Source organism: Apus apus, chromosome 4, assembly GCF_020740795.1.
Source record: "Apus apus isolate bApuApu2 chromosome 4, bApuApu2.pri.cur, whole genome shotgun sequence".
Taxonomy (NCBI): Eukaryota; Metazoa; Chordata; class Aves; order Apodiformes; family Apodidae; genus Apus; species Apus apus.
The window spans coordinates 36,783,346-36,809,183 of record NC_067285.1 but is presented as its reverse complement, the minus strand read 5'-3'; the positions used below and the strand labels follow the sequence as shown (position 1 = coordinate 36,809,183).

General features: G+C 46.5%; 1 protein-coding gene across 3 annotated transcripts in view; it reads left to right on the top strand.

The window, feature by feature from the left end:
- Positions 1-25,838, top strand: part of PRKG1 (protein kinase cGMP-dependent 1) — a 497,789-nt gene that overhangs the window by 339,088 nt on the left and 132,863 nt on the right. For all 3 annotated transcript variants that reach the window (XM_051617014.1, XM_051617013.1, XM_051617015.1), the window contains exon 5: positions 11,114-11,177. In XM_051617014.1, the coding sequence (XP_051472974.1) occupies positions 11,114-11,177 (64 nt within the window). The remainder of the gene's footprint in view (positions 1-11,113; positions 11,178-25,838) is intronic.

Sequence of the window (25,838 nt, the reverse complement as noted above, 5' to 3'; positions counted from 1 at the left end):
TTGGATTTCTGAGGCTTATCCTGGAGGAGAGGTGTGCCCCTCATGGCTGGAGAGGCCTTTCCAGGGTATTTGGTGTGCTCAGCCTCCTAAAACAGGTAGTAGTACTACATGGAATCAGGGAGTTGTCAGAGTTGGAAGGGACCTCTAGAGATCATCTAGCCCAACTCCCCTACTAAAGCAGGATGCCCTGGAGCACATCCCACAGGGCTGCATCCAGGAGGGGTTGGGTATCTCCAGAGATGGAGACTCCACAGCCTCCCCGGGCAGCCTGTCCCAAGGCTCTGTCACCCTCACTGTAAAGAAGTTTTTCCTCATATTTCAGTGGCACTTCCCATGTTCCAGCTTGTGCCCATTGCCCCTCGTCCTGTCCCTGGGAACTACTGAGAAGAGCCTGTCTCCATCTTCCTGGCACCCACCCACTTGTAGGCATTGATAAGGTCTCCCCCCAGCCTTCTCCTCTCCAGGCTGAACAGCCCCAGCTCTCCCAGCCTTTCCCCATCAGGAAGATGCTCAATCCCCCAATCAGCTTTTTTTCAAGTAGATCCAAGCTGTACTCAGGTAACGGTGATCTCAGAGGTCTTTTCCAGCCTCAGTGATTCTGTGAAAGGTCCCAGAAACATCTTTAAAAAGGCATTCAGAGATAACAGAGCTCCTCTGCAGAAAGACAAAGAGCAGCAGAATTCCCAAGAGGATAAATAAAAGCCATTAGAAAGGAGGAATTAAGACAAGCAGCCATCTGTGAGCCTTCAGAGCTTGGCAGAGGATAAATGTCCTGAATTCCACCCCCAGATCAATACTGTGTTAGACCCATGAGGGAGAACACTGCCCAGAGAGTGACTTTTCTTAAAATAGGAAGGGATTTGCTGGCTGGGTATTTTTGCCTCAGGCAAATCTCTAGTCAGTGTTAGTCTTTTGTCTCCAGCTGAGTAGTAATTATTTAGTGCTGCCCCCGGGCTCTGCAGGCTGGAAATGAGGAGGAAGGTCAGTGTGTTGGGTTAGAGTCACCAAATTGGGCTGGTTAGGGTGGCCTGGGGGTCTCAGAGTACTTACCGGTGTTACCTAGGGTTCACACCATCCCTTGTCCTCAGGAAAGGGCTGAAATGCTAGTCTCAAGTACCCTGAGATGAAGTGACATGGGGTCATTTGCATAGTTTCACACAAACCTGGTTCCACCATGACAAGGAACAAGCCATTTCTTTACTCCAGTGCCTTTTTCATATTTTTTTTTCTCTGTGGAGGAGGTAGCTCAATTTTTGGAGGACTATTCTTGGTGACAATCTACTGATCAAAAAGGTACTACTATCTACTGACTTGTCCCTCGGTAAATTGTCTCAGATCACAGACTCACAGAATGGTTTTGTTTGGAAGGGACCTTAAAGATCATCCAGTCCCAACCCCCTGCATGGGCAGGGACACCTCCCACCAGCCCAGGTTGCTCCAAGCCCCATCCAACCTGCCCTTCAACACTGCCAGGGATGGGGCAGCCACAGCTTCCCTGGGCAACCTGGGCCAGGGTCTCCCCACCCTCACAGGGAAGAATTTAATCCTAATGTCTGACCTAAATTTCGCCTCTTCCAGTTTTAATCCATTCCTCCGTGTCCTCTCACTACAAGCCCTTGATCCTACTATATACTGACTTGTCCCTCAGTAAATCATCTCAGGTGCATCTGTCCAGAGGGAGGAGCTTGAGGTTGCCAGTTCTGCTGCTCTTTGTTGCATCTGACAGTTGATGAGGCTGCCAACCATGTGCCAACTCGCTATGCAAGAACACGTCAGGCAGGATATCCTTATTTTATTATCCCATTTTATTCACTTGCTATAGTGCAAAAAATCTTCTGACTCTTCCTGCAATTAACAATAACAAAAAACCAGCCAACCAAGGTATGTAGCTGTTTTGATGGTTGCTTTGTGAGTTATGTAGATTTGGTAAATATCTCTGCTGGGAAGCAGTTTTTCCTTGAAGGTTCAATATGAGGGACCCAACTCTCAAGTCCCTCTGGTTTGGTGGGTGCTGAAAGAAGTTGCCTGGGAGGATGTGAAGCTCTTGTGATTCAGATGACCTTAAAAATGTTTACAGCTTATTTTTCTTTTGTCTATGTGTAATTCTGGAGACAGAAGATGATGGTAATCTTTTTTAATATGTTCATTTCATGGTGACGGTGGAAAGGAGGGAGGTGGGAAGCAGCATTTCAGCAGCAGCCAACACTGCAAAACAGGGCCCAAGCTTTGTCAGTGCCTTCATGTAAAAGAGATTATTGTGACAATTTGCTGTCAAGTGCAGCTGACATCTGTTAGAGACAAGACTTAATTGGATTTGAAGGTGGTGTAAACACCCAGTTTGGAGGAACGGGACAAACTGACTGTGCATGCAAATGCAACGTGTCGTTTCTGTGAACTACAGTGTCTTTAAATTGTCAGTGCTGAAGGATCTCTTTTGAGACCCAGCACAAGAGCCAGTCCCAAATGTGTTTCGTGTTCTAGGCAGAGTGTGTGAGAGGATGATCTTATTTTGGCTTCAGTCTGGTGCTGCAGGGATGCATTTGTAGTGTCAGTGGAGATGCAGAAGCAGGAATGGGGACCCCACCCAATCCAGGATCGTCCATGGGGCCTGAAGGATGAGGGGTCCCTTCCCATGAAATCTCCCAGACCCTGGGAGGAAATGCTGGAGGGAAACTCGTGAGAGGGAATTGTTTTGCAGAAGTGATAATGACATTCATTATGGGCCATGGACAAGTTAGTTTTGGCCGCGTTGTGAATGCAGGGTCATAGAAACAAAAGTGTGAGGCTTCTTGCCACAGCTCTGATCTTTAATAGCCTGTAGAGAAATGTTGAGAAGGACGGGCCAGTTGGAAGGTGCAGAAGCTTTCTTTTCGGGCTACAGGTATGATTTGCTTTGCAAATATATAGAAATACCAACTGCTACAGCAGAAGAAATCCCATAGTGTCCTCCAAGGGTAACAGCAGATGTAGCTTCCTCATAGGCTGGCACTGCTAGGTGTGGGGGGGTAAGTCCTGTGTTCTGAGTTGAGCCACCAGAAATGTGCCTGCTTACAGCTTAGTGATGTTTCCAAAGTAGTTGTTGCTGTTGGGTGTTTGTAGCTCTCTGGGAGTAATTCTCCCTTTCAAGATGACTCATGGTGAGTGAACGCGTGTGAAGCGGGTGAAGGGCTTTACCAACCTGATCATTTCTCTCCTTCCCTCTCATCACAACAGCAACAATTTGATTGTTGGGGGAAATGGTACCATCTCCCCAGTGATGGCAGAATGAGATGTGGTAGGAGGGCTGTCTCTGGTAATGAACCCCTGTCAGGGAAAGACAGGGATTGACAGGAGCTATGGAAAATAATACTCCAGAGTACCTGCATCCCTGAGCATCATTATTACCCTTTCATCACGGGAGGGAAACGATGCAGCCCTTCCCTCTTGCTTTGCTTTAGTCTTTTGCTCGTAAGGAAAAGAAATGAGTTCATCTACTTTGTGCACATTTCCCATTTTCATACGTATAGAAGCTCTCAGTGTATAACCAGGTATCTGAGAGGAAAAAACTGCATTACAGATTCCTTTCAGGAGCTGATTTACCAGAAGAAGGTCTGTGTTATTGGTGGCACAGCTTTGTAACTGGAGCTCTAATATTTTCACTCTCTCCGAGATCAACAATTGCAAATTATTTTAATGCCTTTGTACTTCTAGCACAGCAGACAAGTAGTCTGCAGCACCTGCAGAGCAAATGGATTATCTCTGCCTTAAAGTTGGATTATATGAGCTGCTTTCCAGGCCAGGCAGGAGTGTAATTAAGGTGGGAGGCCTTGGCTGTTGGTCTCCATTACCCTTTCCCCTTCTTCTCTAAACAAAGCCTGCAGGAAATGGCTTCGGGAAAACCAGCCCTGACTTACCAATTACATCTGTAATAGGGTAAGGATTGAGTTCCTGGAGACCTACATGCACCTTTGCTGAATTTATTTTCTGCCATTTCTGGTGTGATGGGTGCTACCTATGAAAAACAAAACAAAGCAGTTTGTTTTCCAAATAATGCTCACTAATCTGATGAAAAGGAGGGTTGTATTTGGATGCAACAGTCTGCAATCCAAAAGGAATGTACAACCCCCTGGCTCTGCACACTTGCCTCTCACACAGAGGCCTCCAGCAGCTGTCTTGGCTTCAGGCACTAGTTGCAGCTGTTCTCACTGTTCAAAAGAGACTCCCTGTCCTCCCACCTCCACAAACACGTTTGCATTTGCTCCCCAGCAAGGTGATACTCAACCCAGTCACCAGGCACTTCTGACACTGGATAATCCCTGTGGCATCTCCAAGCACCCTGGGAGATGGTTTGGGTGATGATCTGAAACTCAGCGTGCAACTCCCTGACCAGGATGGAAATGCATTTGTAAAGCACTGGCATGAAATGCCATGTGTGGGATGATGCAAAATCCAGGCATGTCTTGCTTTGTGCTTCTGCTCTCTGCCCTGGGTTAGGGCTCACTCCATCACCAGCACTTTTTGGCTGGATATGGCTGTGCTAACATAGGTGACAGGGACCAGATGTGTCCTGGGAGATACATGTGTTGCATAGGAACGATCTCCTACAAATCCCACTGTAGCTGATACCAGCCAGATCTCAGGGCAGGTGCCAACATGGAAAAGGTGGGACCACGTGGGATTCTCTGCCACCACATGTCCCAGTTTAGAAAAGCAAAGCGGAAACAACCCTGAAGATTGCACAGTCAGGTTTTGTAAACTTTGATGAAGGCAGCAAACACATTCCTGAGCTCTTTATTTTAGGGCACCTGATGGAGGTACAGTCCCTGCTCTGACATGACCTGGTGGCCACAGTGGCTGCCCGTATGTAGCATTTCCAGCTTGAGTTGTTCAAAACATCAGGGTCTGTGGATGTCCCAGATGAAGCCTCAGCTTCTGCTGTGTAAGATTTAGCCTCAGCTCTTTCAGAGCAGACAGGCCGTGCTGTTGGGGCACCCAAATGCGGTCAAGCAAGGACATGAACATTTTTCAACCTTGTTCCAGTTGGGTGCAAAAACCAAGAGGAGTTTCAGGGGATGCAGACAGACTTCATTTCCTTTTACTGATCTCTTTGGATCTTTAAACTCTGCTTACCCGTCTGGCCCAAGACTGAGACAACAGCTGCTTTTGTTCCAGTGCCAGCCAAGAATAAAAAAGAAAGGGTTTGTTTTGGAGTTAATCCACAAGGACAATCTATCTGCCACCAACTGCAGAGCTGGATGATCTAGTGGGAGGTGTCCCTGCCCATGCAAGGGGGTTGGATCTAGATGATCTTTAAGGTCCCTTCCAACCCAAACCAGTCTGGGATTCTATCAACAGTGAAGGCCCTTCAAAAGTTTGGGCAACAGGTCTTGAAATGCCTTTAGGAAGCCAATAGCTGCTTGTGTGTTGGGCTGAGGAGATAGCCAAGAACCCTGCACACTTTTCATGTCTGCTGGAAGGTAAATGACCTGTTGGAGTGCTGGCATCTGGGCCACCAAGTATATTTTAGGGTGCAATCAACCCCCTGGGTTACAGCCAGGATTATTTGGGAGCCTTTGGTGGTTTAGAACAGGAGCAATCCCATGGGATGCAGCAAAAGGGTGAATCAGAGCATTGTTCATACAGGATTTTGGTTCTACCTAGAGGTCGAAAGCACATCCCCAGAGGTGGAAACCTGACGTTCACACTGCCTTCCACCACCTTCAGGTTGGGCACATTATTGCTTTTGGATTCGGATGGGCATTTTGGCACAGCTGTTTTCCCCTCTTTTGGCAGCCTCTGTTCAGCATGTTGAGCTCTGTGTGAAAACCTGTCACTTCCAGAACCACCCAGAGTAGCTGCTGTGCTGTTCCTGCAGACACCAAGCAGTTCCCCACGGTGTCCTCACCAGCTAGGTGGGCTGCCAGCACCTACAAAATATTCCACAGCTGAATAATGTGGCATATAGGCAGCAAAAAGCCAACTCTGCTTGCCAGCATGAGCAGCTCCTCCACCAGTGCAGCTACTTCTCCTTTTCAGGCTCAAAGGAGAATCTAGTCTGAGAAGACTAAGAGGGAACCTTATCAATGTCTGTAAATACCTGCAGGGTGGGTGTCAGGAAGGGGCCAGTCTCTGTTCAGTGGTGCCTGTGACAGGACGAGGGGAAACGGCACCAAGTGACAACACAGGAAGCTCCACCTCAACATGAGGAGAAACTTCTTTGCTGTGAGGGTGACAGAGCCCTGGGACAGGCTGCCCAGAGAGGCTGTGGAGGCTCCTTCTCTGGAGACTTTCCAGACCCATCTGGACACGTTCCTGTGTGACCTGCCCTGGGTGTTCCTGCTGCAGCAGGGGGGTTGGGCTGGATGATCTTCAGAGGTCCCTTCCAACCCCTGACATTCTGTGATTCTAATGAGGCTTGGGGCAGGGAGACTGGAGAAGGTCAGAGGTTGCTCCTCACCCTGTCACTCGTGATGGCAGTCACATCTTTTGTGATAAAGCATGGTGGTTTGTGGATCGATTTCAGAAGATAATCAGGTTTATTGGCATTTGCTGTAAAACTTCATTTCCAGAAGTGATGGATTTGGTTTCCCTTGTTGTGTGCTACCAGCACCTTCATAGCATGGCCTGGAGGCATCTCCTTTTGTGGACCTTGGACCAGACTTCTGCAGTGGGGACGTAGAAAATAGAAGTAGTTTTGTAGAAATTCTTTTTAACACCCATATCCCCATAACTAACTTGAGGTGCAGAGGGTGGCTGCAGGTGAGTAGAATGTCAGCTGTGGAAGTGTCTCCATTCCATACCCAGCTTTATTCCATAACCTCGTCACACAGGGGTGGGGTTTTCTGACTAATCAGTGTTAGAGGCTTTAGGTGGTGGAGTGCTGATCACCCTTCAGCTGTCTGCTTTGTGGGGGAAGTTGCAGCAGAGCTGGAGCCTCTCCTGAACTTCAAGGCTTTCCAGCTCCTCTCAAAATCTGTGGGAAGGATTAGGCAGCAGAGAAAGCATCTTCCCTCTGGGCCAAGAGTGACCAAGGTGTTCATCTGGATGAACAAGATGGGGTTCCCACCTTAGCATGGATGTGTTGGAGTGCAGATCTTTCCCTTTCAGGGCAACTTGTCAGTAGCGTAATCAGTTCAGGTGGAGAAGTTTCTCCTTGTTATATGGAATAAGAAGCAGCTGGAGAAGATCCACAAGGGGCTTGGGTAGCCAGACTGGTAGGAAGCTCAGCTCAGTAAGAAGAGCTGAGCAAGCTGGTGAGCTTAGTCTGCTAGAGATGTAGTTCCTGGGCAAAGTGAGGGATGGAAGAGAAGTGGATGAAGTCCTTCATGTGTGGTTGCAGGTAGGAAGGAGATTCATGAGTTTTAAACTTTGAGGAAAGGCTTCAGATTTAGATACCAGAATACTCATTTGCTATCTGTAGCAGTTCTTACTATCTAGAGTAGATGGATGCTTGAAGATCTTCATTAAGATCTTAAGAGGCATTTGGAGAAGAATTTGTCAGAGAAAGATGGCTTACTTGATCCTGCTGTGTTAGGGACAGATCATTTCTTGGTGAGATGAAGCTGCAGTTGCTGGGGTTTCTTCTATTGTTGGTAGTGAACACATCTGCCCTCAAGCTCTGGGTGGTCTCTTAGATGTACCTTCAAATTTTACAAAGTTATGGAAAACTGAATTGGATTTTTCTTTACCTGTTGCTGTGCTGCAACACCTCAAAAGGTTTTTTTTGGGTCCTCTGCTCCTGGTTGGCTTCCCAGCCCCTGGTTTCCCACTTGCAGCAATCTGCTTCTCAGCTCTTGTCCTCTCAGCTCTCCCTTTAGTGCTGAGGCTCTGTTTTCCTTTAAGTGCAAACACCCACATGGAAACGATTTGCAAAATGTTGGTCTTGGTGTGCAAGTCTTTAAATAATACAGGCAGGTTTTGGGGGGAAAACAGGAATCTGTTTTAGGAATCTGTGCAGTGTTGTCACAGAGAGTGGGGGGGCTTTTTTTTATTGACCTGGAGGGGCAACCAGCATTCAGTACTGTGTTCAGAGCTTGTTCTTCCATCAGCTCTCTCAGCCTGAGTTTGTGACATCTTTTAAAAGGTCAGTAAGTGTTTTCTTTTATATTTTATGAAAGCATTTGTTGACTACAGGAGTGTTTTGGTAGAAAAGTGGTGGGTAGTCATGCAAGGCCTCTTTATATGGGACTCAAATATAACGTGGCTGCTTTGTCACCTGTAGCTGTTTAGGAGAATACTTGGCCCATCAGAAACCACGATCAATCTGTGATATTAATTGGCTCAATCTGTGATATTATTTGTGTCACTCAGTGACACAGCTGGAGTTTGTTCTGTTGACAACTTGATATTCCCCACTGTGCTAAAGTTATGAGCGTTTCTTATAGGAAGTTTTCCTTGTTTGCTTAATATCCTGAGTTTTCCACAATAAGAGGAGGATTTGTTTAGAGCTCATATGTTGTTTCTGTTTCTCACACAGTTGGGCTGTAATAGATGTTTTTTCTACCCGCCCTTGGATTGCACATAAGGCATCATCTGTAAAAAAAATCTGCTGTGATGCCTTCTCCCCCAGTCTGGGAGTGTAAATAGTGCAACAACAGTGAAATTTGTCCAGATGTCTGGGGGTATTATCTCCTCCCATCACTGTGTTCCTCATCTGGGAATGCTAGAGCTGCTATAATGAACTTCCATTTTATGCTTAGGCCCAGACATCATTAACATCTCTCTTTAGTAATTTCTGTTTGCTTTTGTTATGGTGGACCTGTGTGTTTCCAGTGGAAAAGAGTGCTGCCTAAGGAGAACCAGGTGTTGGTGACAGCATGAACAATCAGACTTTCTGGGCTTAGTTGGCCAGTTCTGGCTTGTTATCAATTAAATAATTAGCTGAGGTTTTGTTGTTTTGGTTTGTGTCCTCCCCCTCCCAACATTCTGATTGACTGCAACACAGCATATGTTTAAGCTAATAAAAGCAATTTCTGCTTTAATTGTGCTCACAAATGAAGTTCACTTCAGACCAGTCCCTGTGGTTTGCTGTCAAGCCCTTTGCAAGTCCTGCCAGACCTCCCTTTGCATTGATGGGTGGGTTTTCTCTGGGTGCAGAAGCAGCCACTGAATTGGGCAAATTGAAGTGTTTGGGGCTCATGAGGCATAGGTGGGGTGATGACCCCAAAGGCACATGCCAGGACTTGCTCTCCAGAGTTCAGGGAAAACAAAAAAGGTCTGGGTTTGGGCTGGGGTTTTTAGCTCCCCAAAACGTGGAGAGGAACTTTTAGGCAGTTCCATGATACTTAAAGTAAGAAACAAAACCTTGTGTGGGAGGGAAAACAGAATTTGTTTGGGGTAATATCCACCTCTCAGCAGGGAACTCCTGCCAGCAGCCCCCTCCCTCTCCTGCTCACTTTGCACCTGATTGTCAGTGGTCCTGAAGTCAGGACAAGGCGTTTAGTGTCCCTTGGGAGTATGAGGAACACCAAGTTTCTATGGAAAATAAAGAATGAGAGACCCAAAGGTGTTGCAGAAAAACAGACTGTTGAGGTTGTCTGGGTCCACTGGAGATCACCTGGTCCAAGCCTTCTGCTCAAGAAGGGCCATCCAGAGCTGCTTGCCCAGGACCATGTCCAGATGGCTTTTGGATGTTCTTGAGGAGGGAAACTCCAAAACCTCGCTGGGCAACCTGTGAGGTACTGGAGGTGCAGCTTCAAGTCTAGGTTTACTTGCAGGAGATTTGAAGACTTAAAATCTTGTCCCTCATCCTGCTCCAGACTGAATTAAATCTTAGCCCACTGGACCCTGGGCTGATGGGTCTTTATGGTTGCGTCACTCTCTCACCTTGACCAGCAGGCCCAGCCCAGCTTGGGAGACTGTTGCCCAGGGTAATGCTATGAAATAAATACAGGTTGGGTGGAAAATACATCAAAACCAGCCCTGGGCAGGTGAACTTGGGGGTGATGGTGGACAAGAAACTCAGCATGGGCTGACACTATGTGCTGGAGCCCAGAAACCACCCATGTCCTGAGCTGGCAGTGTGGCCAGCAGGATCAGGGAGGGGATTGTCCCCCTCTGCTCCTCTTTGGGGAGACTCCACCTGGAGTACTGTGTCCAGTTCTGGAGCCTGCAATTCAGGAAGGACATGGACCTCATGGAGCAAGTCCAGAGGAGGCCACGGAGATGCTCAGAGGGCTGGAGCAGCTCTGCCCTGGAGACAGGCTGGGAGAGTTGGGGTGTTCAGCCTGGAGAAGAGAAGGCTCCAGGGAGACGTTAGAGCAGCTTCCAGTGCCTGAAAGGGCTCCAGGAAAGCTGGGGAGGGGCTTGGGACAAGGGCAGGGAGGGAGAGGACAAGGGAGAATGGTTTTAAACTGGAAGAGGGGAGATTTAGGGTAGACATGAGGAGGGAATTCTTTGGTGTGAGGGTGCTGAGACCCTGGCCCAGGTTGCCCAGGGAAGCTGTGGCTGCCCCATCCCTGGCAGTGTTGAAGGGCAGGTTGGATGGGGCTTGGAGCAGCCTGGGCTGGTGGGAGGTGTCCCTGCCCATGGCAGGGGGTTGGATCTGGATGAGCTTTAAGGCCCTTTCCCACCCAAACCGTTCTATGAAAGGAGCAAAAGTTGCCTTTTTGGCAAAAGAAAACAAACTGGGATGTAAAATCCCCAATGAAGCCTTGAGTAATTGTTGCAGTCCTTCAGTGCTGGCTGGTTGCCAACCCCCTTCCCTCAGCAGCTCCAGCTCCATGTTCTTCATTCCTTTTGTCTTTGTGTGGTTTCAGTCAATCTTTTATCTGTTGCTGGTCAGAGCTGATCTTTTCCCCCCCTTTTTTGGGGGGGAAGGGAAGCAGAGAACAGTTTGCACAGTCATCCATGGGACTGAGCAGGTTTGTGGTGCAGATGAAGTCCAGTAAATCCTTAATTGATTTTGGGTTGATGACCAACTCTATGGGTGGTTCTCCAGGTGTTTACTGTAAGTGGTCTCCCATTGGACCAAAATACATCTTGGCTGCTAGAAGGCCAGATTGTCACTGGTTTTCTGGTGAACACTTGTTCATCCCCAGATGATGAGAACAAAGACAGATAAGAGAAATGCAGGTAGATTTACTAAAAATATATGTAGAGGGATCCATTAATGGTGGTTTCTCTTGTGTTGCAGTGTTCCCACATTCCAGAGCCTTCCTGAGGAGATCCTTAGTAAGCTTGCAGATGTCCTTGAAGAGGTAAGTGCTTTTAATTTTGAAAGCTGATGAGTTCAGAGTCTGTGAGCCTTCTGGTGCCAACATCCAGGTTTTTCTCTCCAAAAGAACAGCTTCCCAGTTATGGATGACTGACATGGGGCAAGATGAGCTGGGTGAGAAATGAGTCCAGTTTTGAACAGAGCTTGTGTAGTTTTAATTGGATGTCTCCAGTTTCCTGCAGTGTGCAGAAGGGAAACCACCTTCTCCAGCCCCTGCTCCACTGGTGAAGGGGTGATGTGAAAAGCTTGTCTCCTTCCAGATTTGATAGGACACATGGTAAAGGCAATATCATGTCTTGAGGACTCATGGAAAAACTGTTTCCAGAGGAGTTAGGCAGAGAGGGGACACATAAAACATGTTGAGATACTTGATGGTCCAGATAGAGCTGGGCTTTGCCTACCTGGCTGTAACTGTCTCCTTAGTGTCTGGCTTTTAAGGAGCTTTTATTTTAGAAAAACAAAGCCAACTCTGCCACCCCCAACAACCAAACCCATACAAACTCCAACTAAACAATTAAACCAACCAGAAGACCCACCACCCTCCCATAAAAACCTTCAAATCAAACTGCCCAAAATGCACTAAACCCCCTGTCTTGCCCAGTAAGGGAAATGTGGGAAAGGAATGTGGAAGATGGATGTAAAAACGTGAGAGGCAACTTGAACACTGGTTGTTCACCCAGTGATCTGTTCTGGGCCTTGAGAACTGCATATAATCAAATATTACAGAAACTGTTAATAAAACTTTTCCAAACCTAGCTCTGTGTGATTTAACTGCAGCCAATCTCTGAGTACAACACTGGTTTATTACAGTCCTTACTGTTTTTTCTCCTCCTTGCCTTGCCATCATGAGCAATCCTAATAACTGTGTTTACAGAAAAGTCTTCACCTCTGCCATTGATTTTAAACAATGACATTTAAGTTGATTTCCCCCCCAACCACCCTGAGCTTTGATAGGACGTTGTTGTTTCTTTGCCTTTTTATTTAGTGTACAGATAAATTGTGTGATCAAACAAATCGGCCATTTGTCACACAGAATAATTGCATATTCATGGATGAGTTTTTTCTTTCCTTTACTGCTGGAGAAGTGCTCAGATTTAGAGAGAAAAGCCCTATTATCTCAATATGCTGTGAGTTAAATCTGCCTTTCTCAAAACCCTGGCCTAACCAGAATGAGAAGGTTTTGTTTGCTTGGCTTGCTTAATCAGCATGAAGCTCCTTAGCAAGTTAAGGAAAGAATCAAGTCAACAAAACTTCCAGGGACACTTAAAAGTTTCATGGTAGGGGAAAAAAAAATCCTGACAAACATCACTGAAGAAATGAGGCATAAAAGCAGCAGCTTTGGGGGTAACTCTACTCTTGAGGGTTGAAGAGAGGGCAAGACAGTCCAGTCATCCCAGCTGGGATATGGCTCCTAATCTCCTACTTGAAATTACCCTTGTTGTTCCCCCTGGGTTTATCCTTGATAAAACATACCATCAACTAAAGGAAAAGCCACATTACGTGTTTTATATTTCGTTGTCTAATGTATCAAAGCAGCAGTAGTTTTATCTTCTCTGCTGTACCAGAGGTTGGGTAGAAGTGACTGGGCACAATTGGAGCAGGGGGGGAAAATAATCTCTTCATGTCAAGATTTCCTGCAATTTTACCTGCTGTGACTAATGCAGCACTTCTGTCCTGCATTCTTTAAATAATGTTTAAAAATGGTTAACTACATCCCAGAAGCAAGGAAGAAAAGCCAGTTTAATTGCCTGTTATCCCAATCAAACTTGGACATGTCTTTCTAAAGGCTAGGGAGGAGGAAAGATCAGGGTTGCAACAAGTTCCTGCCATAACTTGAATTAACCAATTCTTTTTCCCTTGTGGTGGGCTCTGGCTTGGGCAAGATCACTGTCAGTGAAACTGCTCCTCATTCATACACAGGAGTGTAGAACCAAGTCCATTGAGTTCTGCTTTTGCACATTCAGACCCAGAATACTGATGGGCTGTGCTTTTGCCAAGAAACCCTCTCCCAGGAATTTGCTTCCTAGGGCTGTGATTCCCTCCACTTCCAGGCCCTTGTCCTGGAGAAGGGGGTTATTGGGGATCGTTGCAGTTGACACCAGTCTCAAAGCAGCTTTTTGTTGCACCTGCAGCTCCAGTCCCAGGATTTGGGAGTTGCTACAGGATCCTGGCACAGTCTTTCCCAGCACCCAAACTTGACCTTTGTCTTCTTCCATTACATTTTAAAAATGATACTGATATTTCTCAATGTCATGTATGAATGAGCATCAATATAGCGTGTAGTTTATATCTATAGTATATTCTTTTATATACTGCATGTCTATACTATATATGGTGTGTGTATATATAGTTGATTAACTTTTAGTATCTTAATATATCTGACTGTATTAACATTTCTTAAGCCCTTAGGTGATTTGCATGGCAGTGAGTGTCCCTTTTAGCACAGCAATTGATTTAATTGGGTTGTAAAGTTGTCCCTGCTGGAGCAGCATTGCCTGGGCCCTGTTTTTATTGTGCTGTTTATTCTGCTTGTCAAACACAATGTCTGAGTTAATAAGTTTCTGCAGTTGGGGACTTAGTTCTTGTTTCACTTGGATTTTGGTAGCTCAGTGTCTTAAGGAGAGGATATTTATGTCTGCCTGTAGAACAGTCCTCTCAAATAATTGGCAGTTCTTTGCCCAAACCCCATTTGATGCAAAGTTCCTGCAAGATTCTTCCAGGTTATGGGATAGGATGAGAAGAAAGATTTAAAGTAGTGGATGTTAAGTCAAAATAATTGCTCTGATTTGTGGTCAGCTCAGCCTCTGCTCTGCATAGGGGTGGCTATAGGCTGGGGGCAGCTGGCTGGGGGCATAAGGGTTCATGGTGCTCATCAAGGACCCTAATTCATCAGTTACTCTGCCCAGGGAACAGTTTTAATCTTCATTTTCTAGCAGAGAAAGTAATTACTGTCATCTCACCTTTGCTGCATGTCTGGGGTGCAAGAGGTAGCACCAGAGTCTGGTAAAAGTTTAATACTTTCAGAAGAGAGTAGAATTAGTATGATCCCCAATATTTTCCTATTTTTTTTTTTCCCTAGTGCCTGCTTTCTCATGTTTTTCTTCAGCTGAAAAAGCCCTTTTTGACCTCCCTCTGACTCCTTAAGCATCACACCCTGGGCTGCTCCTTCAAAACAAGATCCTGTTGCCCAGTACCTGTGTGTGCGCACAGCTCTGTTGCTTAACAGCACTGAACCAGTGGCAGAGCAGCTTCATGCCTGATGTTTGGGAAAGAAAATCAGCATTTAGATGTTTACATATTGGAGGATGAACGTAGTTGGAAAAAGTAACAGCTTCCAGGGTGCTGCTTAAGCATAGCTGTGTGCCTTACCCCCCTGAGTGTCTGGGATTAAATACCTGGGCTGGTATTTACTGTAGGAACATCTTTGCTCTGGATAAACACAAATCTCCTTTGGCAAACAGTGAAAATGCCTTCTTGCACGTTATTTTTATTCATGAAGCATCTGAAGATTTTTCCTTTCCCTGGGTGGAGGAGGGGAATTTGTTTGCAAATAGAAAGACTTTCTGTAGATGATTAATAGCCAAGCTTAAAAGTCCTTTTATTTCTAAACCAGAGAAACTCTGAAAATGCAAAAGCCTGACCTTTCCTTCCCCACTTTTCAAGGCTTTGAAACAATTTATGGTTGTCTTCTCTGATTGTAGATTTGGTTTTCTTTTAAATCTAAGACAATCAGAAAAAAAGGTCATTGCTTTCCATCAGCCTTAATATCCATCATTTGTGTTACCAACATCATGGGTGTTTGGTAGTGAACAATTGTTTTCTAAGACTCTGTAGCCTTCATGGCTCTTCATTATTATGTGGGCAGTTTATATCAGAAAGGAATAAAAAACTGGTTTATTTTTATTTAGGAAGTTAAGCTGCATTGAAACATCCTTAGAATAATTTAGAGCAACCGAGGTGCCATCCATGTAGGTCTGTCCCTGCCAACATCTAGGGTCCTGTCCCCTCTTCCAGCCCCAGATGGGTGTCTAGAAGGACCCTGAGGTGTTGTCTGAAGCCCTGTGGGTCATGGGGCTGTTCATGCTTCATGGACAACATGCCAATGATGTCTCACCTAGTAATTGGCAACATCAGTGCCTTCCAGACAATCTTGTCTTCATGGATTAACTCTCTTTGTTAAATGAAGTTGAATCCTTAGTGGGAGAGGTTGGTGAGTCTGTAAGGAGTGGACCCACTTGCCAGGAACTACACTGCAGGCAGTGGGTGGACCTCCCATCATGACCATCCATCTAGAAGAACTTTCCGAGAGCTCAGCAGGAGGAAATCAGTCCTCCTGGCAGGAGGCAGAGTGGCTGCTGAGAAAAGGGAAACCAGTGGGTGGGCAGCAGCACGGCCCAACTTGAGATGGTGTTGGAGATGTGTGGAGGATGAGGAATGTTGGGCTGAAGTCCTTGTTCCTAGCGTGGCCAAGGAGGGGTTGAGCTAGTGGTGGGCATGGCAGCATTTGGAGGCTCTGGGCTGGCATCACCCTCCCCCTGGCTTTTCCCCCTGCCCTCCCTCTGGCTCTTCATCTTGATGGTGGATCTCATGGCCTTTTTCCTCTTGCAAGAGAATCCTCCATGTCATTCATATGTAAAGCTTACATCCTGGGAATATTTCTATCTAAAATGAGCAGCTCGGGTAACAAGTTTAATTAAGGTTGCTTGACCTTGTCTCTTTTGAAACCATTTCCAGTTGCTTATGATTTTTATTACTTCTTCATTCCATCTCAGATGATCCCCTGTGGCTGCTGGCCTGCAGGTGATGTTTCTCATTATTGTTTTTCCCCCAACACAAACCACTGATCCTGTTTCAGAGGAGGAGGTGGCTTTGCTCCTATGTCAGGGATGGACTTAATCCTCCTAAATACCTTTCCCAGCTCCACTGAGTTGTGTGGGGCTTTCAAGGGAGGGGAAAGGGGCAAGAACTTGGAGAGCCTGGGGGAGCTGGGGCAAATCATCAGTGATTTGAAGGTTTTGTAGTTCTAAATACACGGGAGGGCATTTTTCAATCCCCTCTCTAAATCCTGTGTACTTTGTTCCTTCCCTGTTAGAGATTTAGTGTACAATCCATGTAGGATGTTCTGGGTAGGGATCTGAGCAGCTGGAGTGACAGAAAGCAGCAAATGCAGTTTCATTTTGGTTACCAAAACACTGGAGGTTCTTCTTGTGTAGATACTGTGTAAACTATATCAGCTGGATTCTTCTTGGATACTGTGTGGCCAGAACTCCAGGTAGTTTTGTCATACACATGTTATTGCTGTGTCTGTACTATTTTGTGATATATTGCAAATATATAATGTTTATATATCAAATATGCAATAGGTACTAGATATTTACACAGAACTGTGGAGGTTGGAAGGGACCTCTGAAGATCATCCAGCCCAACCCCCCTGCTGCAGCAGGAACACCCAGGGCAGGTCACACAGGAACGTGTCCGGATGGGTCTGGAAAGTCTCCAGAGAAGGAGCCACCACAACCTCTCTGGGCAGCCTGTTCCCTCACAGCAAAGAAGTTCTTCCTCATGTTGAGGAACGTCCTGTGTTCTAGTTTGCATCCATTCCCCCTTGTCCTCTCACTACACACCCCTGTAATGGATCAGAAGTTCTTGGGATGTCTCCCTTCAACAGGGTCTGAACTCAATCCTCCTTTTCTCTACAACAGTGAACAGAACAGGAAAAATGTGCAAAATTAATTAGCTTTCAATATAATTAGTACTTTTTTTCTGTCTAAACTAGATGGAGGATCACTCTTGAGTAAAGGAAACCAGGTCTGTGTCATCCCTTGCTGCTCCATCCTGCAGGTGTCTGGAGGTTCTGCCTGGACCAAAGGTGATGGGCAGCAGCTAAATATTGATCTGATTCAGAGGCCCAAACTAGATTTGGAGGGGGAATTAGAAATAACCAGGGAAGAGTAAATTGTTTAGCTTAGGAAAGATTGAGTTTTATTTGATTATTTATCTTTCCTGATTAAAGCAAGAGCTCTGTTGAGGTGTAATTTACCAAAGGAGCTGTGGGATGTAGTTAGAGCAGTGCTGCCTGTGGGGGCAACAAAACAGATTCAATCACCATGGATTCAATCCTATATGGACAAAATTTCAACTTGATTTGTACTTCTATTAATGTTTGCAGATTACATTCATGGAAATACAGCTTTGTTTTTGCAGGTACTGCAGGAAAAAAGCTTTTTGAGTCTACTGCAAAAAAAATAAAGGGCATTAGAAAATAAACTGCAGTTGGAAAAAAATATGTGCAAGGGTAAAATACTTAGTGACAGTGTCTAGTGGAGTGGAATAGGATCCTCTTAATTTACAAACTTGTTGTGGCCTTTAAACCTGTGGAATATGTGTTGACAGGTAGTGCCTGGTTTTCCCATTGCAAATCCCAGCTGCCCAAAGGATTAAAAGCAATTTCTTCCAGCCTGAGAAACAAAAGTGCTGATCTAATGGGCAAATAGCTCTGCCTGCTTCAGGTTTTATGGAGTGCAAAAGGCAGATAAATTACCTAAATTTAACTTTTAAAGGGAGGGGAAGAGAAATGCGATAAGTTCCCTGCACGTGGTGCTGGGAGGACATGGTGATGCTGGGGAGAAAAGGTGTCATTTTGATGCAAGTTTTTTCCTTCCTTCTGCTTTTCTTTCTTGTGGGCACTGACCGTTTAAAGCAATTCTAAATAAGCTCATTCTTAGCACAGCAGAAGAAAGGAGTTACTGTGCTCAGCACTGGGGAGGTCTCACCTCCAGTCCTGGGGGCAGTTCTGGGCCCCTCACTGCAAGAAGGATCTTGAGGTGCTGGAGCAAGGCCAGAGGAGACAATGAGGCTGGTGAAGGGGCTGGAGAGAAAGTCTTGTAGGGAGAGGCTGAGGGAGCTGGGGGTGTTTAGCCTGGAGAGGAGGAGACTCAGGGGGGACCTTCTCACTCTCTACAACCACCTGAAGGGAGGTTTAGTCAGGTGGGGTCTGGGCTCTTTTTCCAGGCAACCAGTGACAGGATGAGAGGGCCTGGCCTGAAGCTGCTCCAGGGGAGGTTTAGGTTGGATATCAGGAAGCACTTCCCATGGAAAGGGTGATCAGACATTGGGATGGGCTGCCCAGGGAAGTGGTGGAGGCACCATCCCTGGAGGTGCTCAAGGACAGGCTGGAGGTGGCACTTAGTGCCATGGTCTGGAGATGTGGGGGTGTCAGGTCATAGGCTGGACTTGATGAGCTTAAAGGTCTTTTCCAGCCTCAATGATTCTGTGCTTCTGTGACATATTCCCTGATCCCTGCAAATCTATGTCAGGATCCTCATCATCCATGTATGTATGATAATGACCACCCAGCCTGTTCTGTTCTTCTGCAGGGGTAGCAATGAAGGAGGTGTCTCTTTACACAGCAGTGAAGAGAGCTGCAAAACTTATGGTTAGAGGGTGATAAAGGTGAAGAAAAGCTTTGTGTGTTGAAGAGGACACTTGAAGGTGGTGAAAGTGAGACCCTTGATGCTCAAGCAGAGCTTATGGGCTCAGAGCAACCCTGAGGAGGTTCCAGCAAGCTCTTCATACATGCAACCAAGACATTAGTAAATATTATTGCCTGATGAAGTAACTTGCCAGCAATCCCAGCATTTCATCAGGTGCACGGTCTGTCTAACTAGGGCACAAGCTTTTAGCCAGATTTGAGGCTGTTTCTTTTCTTTGAAGGAAAGGTGAAGAACAGCAGCATAAGTTGCCTATTAAAATTTGCAACCAAACTGAACAAGCCCTTCAGGTCTCTCCTGTCCTACTCAAAAATGCATGTGGCAATTTGGGTCATTTCCATGGCCACTCCATCCTAGCAGAAGTGCAACCCAGAAAACCCAAATGAGATTATGTTGATATGGACAATGGTGATTTTTTTGTTTGTTTGTTTTCTGCAGTCATCTGGGATCCCATGGCACTGCTTTGGTTGGGTAGGAGGGGGTGGGAAGCTGCCCAATGCTGGCTCTGCAAACACAAGCCAACCAAATAATGGCTTGTGTGAGTAACAGGGATGGAAAAACAGACTGGGGGGGAGCAATGTGCTTCCTGAAATGGAAACTCACGTGAATACTCAAGATAACAGTGGCTTAAATATTTATCTGGTTCATATGACTGTGGCTGAGTTAAAAAAAAAAAAGGTGCTTGAGAGTCAGGGTGTAATCAAGTCCTTGACTGACTGGCTCATTTTTCTCACTTTTATTGCTTTTCTGGAAGAGTGATTAGTGCAGGAAGCAGTGGAGCTATCTGTGCCACCAGAGCATATAGGATTCTTCAGAAATGCAGGAGAGGAGTGTTGGTAAATAGGGAAAGCTTTCTACAAATATTGGTTTAGGCTTTAGTGGAAAGATGGGATTATTAGGGGTGTGTGAGGAGATGGCAGTATCTGTGTCCTTTCCAAAACACAGAATGCATACAGGAGCAAGGTCCAGCATCTGTGTGGCCAGGACTGTGGGTGGGCTGAGGCAGGTTGGCAGGGATGGTATCATCCCAGCCCTGCCCATTGTGAAGGGCAGAGAGGAGTAAATGGCACTGATGAACCAATGACTCAAAACCCTTGTCTGAAAAGAAATAACCTCAGAGCCCAGATGGGGATATTTTTGTGTACAACCAGGGTGATGTGTTAGTGCTGGATGCAATGATCCTCTTTTTCATGAGTGCCTCTAAAGGAGTGCTTGCTGAACATGTGTTTTCTGCTGATCACAGGAATGCTTTCTTTAGGAACAGCTTAATATTTCCACCTTGGCAATATGTCCTGAGGGTTAGTTTTGAAATTGTTTGAGGCATGTTCATCTTGGGCTCCCTTTCTGCTTCGTGTCCCATCCCTGGGCTGCAAGGGACTGAGGAGGTCTGGTGGGCACCAGCATGGCAGGGTATGGTGTGCCAGGCCTCCAGCTGAGCAAGAAGCAGTCTCTTTTCCCTGCTGCACCCCCTTCCCTACCAAGGTGTTGGCTAAGTCCTCCTCTGGCTTTTAAAAACCTTAGGAACTGCCCTTGCTTCTTTGCTGAGACTGGTCTTCTTTCCTGCTGAGACTGGTCTTCTTTCCAAGTTCCTTCACTGACCAGCTGGGTCTTCCTCTTGCCCTTTCTTCACAAAATCTCTTGCCTTTTTGCCCATGTCCTCTCCATCATTTACCATCAGTCCCCTCTTTTCTCCAATGAAGTCCCTGAGCAATGAGCTCACCTGAAGCCATTTCCCCAACTCCCACCTGCTGGCCACAGGTAATAGCTTGAGGTCTTCTCCTGGTGGGACCTACTGGGTGTTTGTGGTGGGGGCAGCTGGGGAGCATTGCAAAGCAGCCAGTTGCAAAGAGCTTCTGCAAAATATGTTTTGCAGTCAGGGAACTGTGTTCTTTTTTTTAACTGATTTTCATCAAATGAATGTTGAAACTCTCAAGAACCAGCTTGTGTTTACACTGAAAATCCCAGCAGCTTCAGAGGGATCATCTTGTGGAGGCCTTTGCACAGGGAGCTGGATTCCTCTAGAGTTAGTAGGAGTTGATTATTATTCAATTTACTATCAGAAATACATCTGCCCTTTTCTCTGGGCTTATTTCCTAAATCACAAACACAGGACATGGGGGGAGATGTTTTTTTCCTGTGCAAATAGTAAAATCTGCTGCACCCCAGCTGGAGAATTCCATCCCCTCCAGCCACCCGAAGCACTTGCATTTATGCATGAATGTAAATCTGCAGGAGAATCCCAAAGGACACTCAGCAGGGTGGGAGTTTGGGATTGTAAAGAGAGATTTCCCCAGCTCCTCGGGTAGCCTGGTAGCTTGTCCTGCTGTTGTGGAGTCACCTGAAGAAGCCCCATCCTGCTCCTTAGCACTGCTGTTCTGCAGCAGGAGCAGATGCAGATACATGTCCAGCAATGCAGATGCAAAAGCTGATGCTGGAGTCTGGATTTTCAAGTGTGGTATTTGACTTGTGATAGGTTTTTTTTCATGTATCCTTAAAGAGTTTCATAGTTGCCTGGTTTTCAGCTGCCTCTTGAGTAGCATCATCCTTTCCAACTTGAGGCTCTGTCCCCCTGCCTCAGGCATCCTTTGCTCATCAATCATAGAATCTTGGAATGGTTTGGGTGGGAAAGGGTCCTAAAGATCATCCAGTCCCAACCCCCTGCATGGGCAGGGACACCTCCCACCAGCCCAGGTTGCTCCAAGCCCCATCCAACCTGCCCTTCAACACTGCCAGGGATGGGGCAGCCACAACCTTCAGGCAGATCAGAGGGTTAGAAAAATCCACCTCAGCCAGGATGTGGTTGATCAGGGCACGTGGCCATGGCATTATGAAACAGTTGCCAGCAGGAGAGAATAAAATACCTACAGTGCTGCTTTCAGCTCCAGTATTTTATTTTTATTATTATTTTCAGGAACAGTGGGTTGAGTGGCTGTTCAAGCTTTCTGGGCTAAGTTGGTGGCAAGACACTAATATATAAAGCTCCTGCAGGGTTGGGGTGTGTTTGCTTTTTGACAGGTTGGATTAAACCCAGCTCTGGCCTATCTGGGATATATTTTTCTGTTCTCTGTAAGCTGGTTCTTCAGACAGGCTGTCACAGCTAGAAAAGAAAGAAAAGAACAGGAAAGTGTTGGGGTTTTTTGTTGTTGGTAATCTTAGATGTTCTCCAGGGTTTCATAGATATGAGAAAAGAGGATTTAAGTAAATCTGTAATTGATCGTTTCTACTGTCAGACTTGCAGACTATCTTTTAGAAACATCCAGGATGGATGGGAATTTTTTTTTTTTTTATAGCTCATAGGACACCAGAGAGGTCACAGGGTGCAACTCAGGAGATCCGAGTAAACTTTTCTCCTAGTGCTTTGTTTTCCCATGTCCATTGGTTCAGGGTTTCCAGGCTTGAGAGGCTTGGCAGCCTCCATTCAGGCAAAGCATGTTGGGATTCTGGTTTTCTATAAGTTTTATTTGCTGCCTTTGCCTGCAGACAGGTCAGGGCCAATGGTTTGGTGATTGCTCATCACTTCTCATGTGGAACAAATAGAGTCTATTTGATTCAGATTGAAATTTAATTCAAATCTGTGCCTCTGGTTTTGAACCCCTTGTGATCCAACTCAAGCCTCTCTCCCCTCAGCCCCCAGAGCTGAGGCTGCTGTGTCCCTTGGGACATGGGTGACACCTAGATGTTAGGAGGAAGTTCTTGAGTGTGAGGGTGGGGAGACCCTGGCCCAGGCTGCCCAGGGAAGCTGTGGCTGCCCCATCCCTGGCAGTGTTGAAGGGCAGGTTGGATGGGGCTTGGAGCAGCCTGGGCTGGTGGGAGGTGTCCCTGCCCATGCAGGGGGTTGGGACTGGATGGTCTTTAAGGTCCCTTCCAACCTGAACCATTCTATGATACTATGGGCAGTGCCTCTGGGCCAAAACCACTGCAGGGATTACCCTTTCCATGTAGGTAAGTTGAAAATGGAACTAGAAACACAGATTATTCATTAGGTGAGAAATACTCTTCTAAAAGTCCATTTGTTTCTAGTGATGGATCAGCAGCAAGATCTGGCTCCAGTGCCATGGGCAGGGTACAGAGTCTTATAGCAGAGGAGCCCTTTTTTTGATAGTAATAATATAATAATTCTTGGACTACAGATTTTAAGATAAAAGGAAGCTGAATAATGCTGCAGAGCTCTGCCTATGAAACAGACCTCCATGACCCTCTGCAGAAGTCCTGCTTTGCCCCAGGGCAGCCACTGGGAACTCTGGTCTAGCCACCTGGTTTACATGGAGTATTTTGGGGGCCTGACATCAGAATTAAAAGCAGCTTTTCTGACAGCCTGAGCTCTCCCAGCTACCTTGTGATTTCCAGGATGGATCTCCCTGTGGATGAGCTGCTTGCTCCATGTGTGGGCAGGGGGAGAGGGAGGCTGAGACCCTGGCCTTGCTGTGGTGCCCTCCCAGGAAGCCTGGAGGCAGCTTTGCCTTTATTAGCAGTTCCCAAGCCCCCTGGTTCTAACCCACTTATCACTGGTTAAATACATACATTTGTAGCCTAACGGTGGTGGGCAAGAACCCAAGAAACAAAATCCACCCTTGTGCTTATTTAAAACCTTCCATGATTTCCAGTTTCTAACCCCAAATGGGCTGAAGCAGAAGTTATTAGTTTCTAATAAAGCTCCTTTTATCTATGAGCCACAGACAATGCACTTTTTATCTGTAAAAGCAGAAAAATATAATTAGCAATTATATTAAAAAAACAAATATTAATTAACTGGATGGGTGTTTTCCCTTGGATGCCACCTCTTTTCCTGGTTCCTCCTAAACCATTGCTCACAGTGACACCTACTGGCACTTGGAACGGGGCTGGCTTGCAGGCTGCACCCTCATCAGCTGATTATGAGAGTGATTAATTAGGGAAAATGAAGAGGACATGAAGTACAGTTTTGGAGACACCTGTGGTGACCCAAGGAACGGCCACCAAGCTTTGAATGCTGCCCTTCTGGGCTGGGGCATCAAGCTTTGGAGTCTTCCTCCACCAGCTAAGGAAGAGCTGCTGGCAGTGGAGCTGGTCATGAAATCCCAGCTTTGTGCTGGGTAAAAGATCAAGCACTAAAAATGGGAAGAGTCTCCTCCCTTCCCCAGACCTTGGTGGCTTCTCAAAATGCACCCTGGCTGGGGCAGGTATTCCTTTTTTTCCAGGGAGCTGATTTATTTGGGAAATGAACCTGCTCAGACTTATTTGAGTAGCTTTCTTCCCGTGCCTGTGTGTTCCTGAACATTCAATTAAGGTCTTGGAGCTGTATTTGAACTAACTGGTGATTTCCCACCCTTGGTGTGGTGTTTGCAGTATCTCCCAGTTGTAATAATAGTAATTTAAAAGTGGCTTTATGATAGCAGAAGCCATTTCATCCTTAATCCATGAAATAGTAGGTAGTGGATACCTTGGCAGATAAGCACAAGCCTAAGCCACTGAAGGGAGGAAGAAAAGCATCAGGAATGGAGTTACTGACGTGGTAAAATTGAAATGGCCTCATTTCCATACTTTGCAGCAGGCAGCAAAACACCCTGGAAATGATTTTTCTTACTTGCATTTTTAATACCTCGTCCCTTTCTGACCTTCTTAATAGGGAACTTCCCACCAAGCTTCCCAAAGTGGAATTCCATATCTCTGTAGGGGTAGAATGGTTTGGGTGGGAAAGGGCCTTAAAGATCATCTAGTCCCAACCCCCTGCATGGGCAGGGACACCTCCCACCAGCCCAGGTTGCTCCAAGCCCCATCCAACCTGCCCTTCAACACTGCCAGGGATGGGGCAGCCACAGCTTCCCTGGGCAACCTGGGCCAGGCTCTCACCACCCTCACAGCCCAGAATTTCTCCCTCACATCTCATCTGCAGCTCCCTCTGCCAGCTGGAAACCTTTCCCCCTCATCCCATCCCTCCCTGCCCTTGTCCCAAGCCCCTCCCCAGCTTTCCTGGAGCCCCTTCAGGCACTGGAAGATGCTCTAAGGTCTCCCTGGAGCCTCCTCTACTCCAGGCTGAACATTCCAACTCTCCCAGCCTGGCTCCAGAGCAGAGCTGCTCTGGCTACAAATCCTCCTTTTTGCTGCCCTTCGGTGGAAGTGGGACATCTTTCTGGAGGAGCAGCATTTTGGTTAGATGGGGTATGGATTTTTGGGTTAGATAAGGGGGGCTTTGGCTTTGTGTGCTTCCAAGGAGTAACTGATTGAGATGGTTCCTTCTGACCCTGAACAGATATGATGTTCAAAAATGTGTTCCCTCAGAGCTTCCAGCGAGTTGAGTGCAGCTTGGAACTTCTGCCCCTCATTTGAAGTCTTCAGGAATTGTGAACATAAGAGCATAGGCCTGTATTTGGGGATCATACACAGTGGTTTTGGGTGTATGGCTTTAGACCCTGAAACTCATCCTCTTAAAACATAAGAGGCCACCAGAAGCTGTACAGGTCAAGCTTGGCAGTGGGCCTTTTTGCAGAGCATTCCTGTAGCAGGTCTTGTCTTCAGTACCTTTCTTTGTAGCATCCCCACAATAGATCCCTCTTTACCTTGAAGGAAGGGTTGGACTGGGATTGGGTCTGTAACCTGCTGGTTCCTGGCACATCCTTACTGGTGTTGCAGAGCTGAAGGTAGCACCAGCACCGTGCCAGTTGGCTTTGAGTGAAATCAAGGTGTGGGCTTTCACCAGACATATCAAAATGTCTAGAAGTCTGATAGCAGAGCCATCCGTCTCCAGGATGCATACATGGATCAGAATCCTGTTGTTTCTCTGAGAATGTAAAATAAATTCTAGAAGAAGCAGAGGTTCCTGTCGTCATGCAGTGTTGCTGCAAGGTGAAACACAGAGCAAGGTGTGTGCAACCTGATCTTTCTGACCTGGGAGTGGAATCCAGGCTCAGACACTCTGGGACAGTTTTCAGCAGCCTGACAGCTCCGTGGACAACCTGACCTGTTGGTAGAGCCCGTAGCCTGAAGACTACATAGGACAAGGAACTGGGCCTTTGTTTAATCCTGGGGTGCCCTCACCTCGGCTGCTGTGCCTCCTGTGCTGGGGAGGGGTTTGGAAGGGTGAAGGCAGATCCTGGTTCTGTTGGACGTGCCCACCAAGAGCTCCAGGTGGAGGTTTTCCTTGCACTCTTGAAAGTGAGCTCGGGTCACTTGTCCAT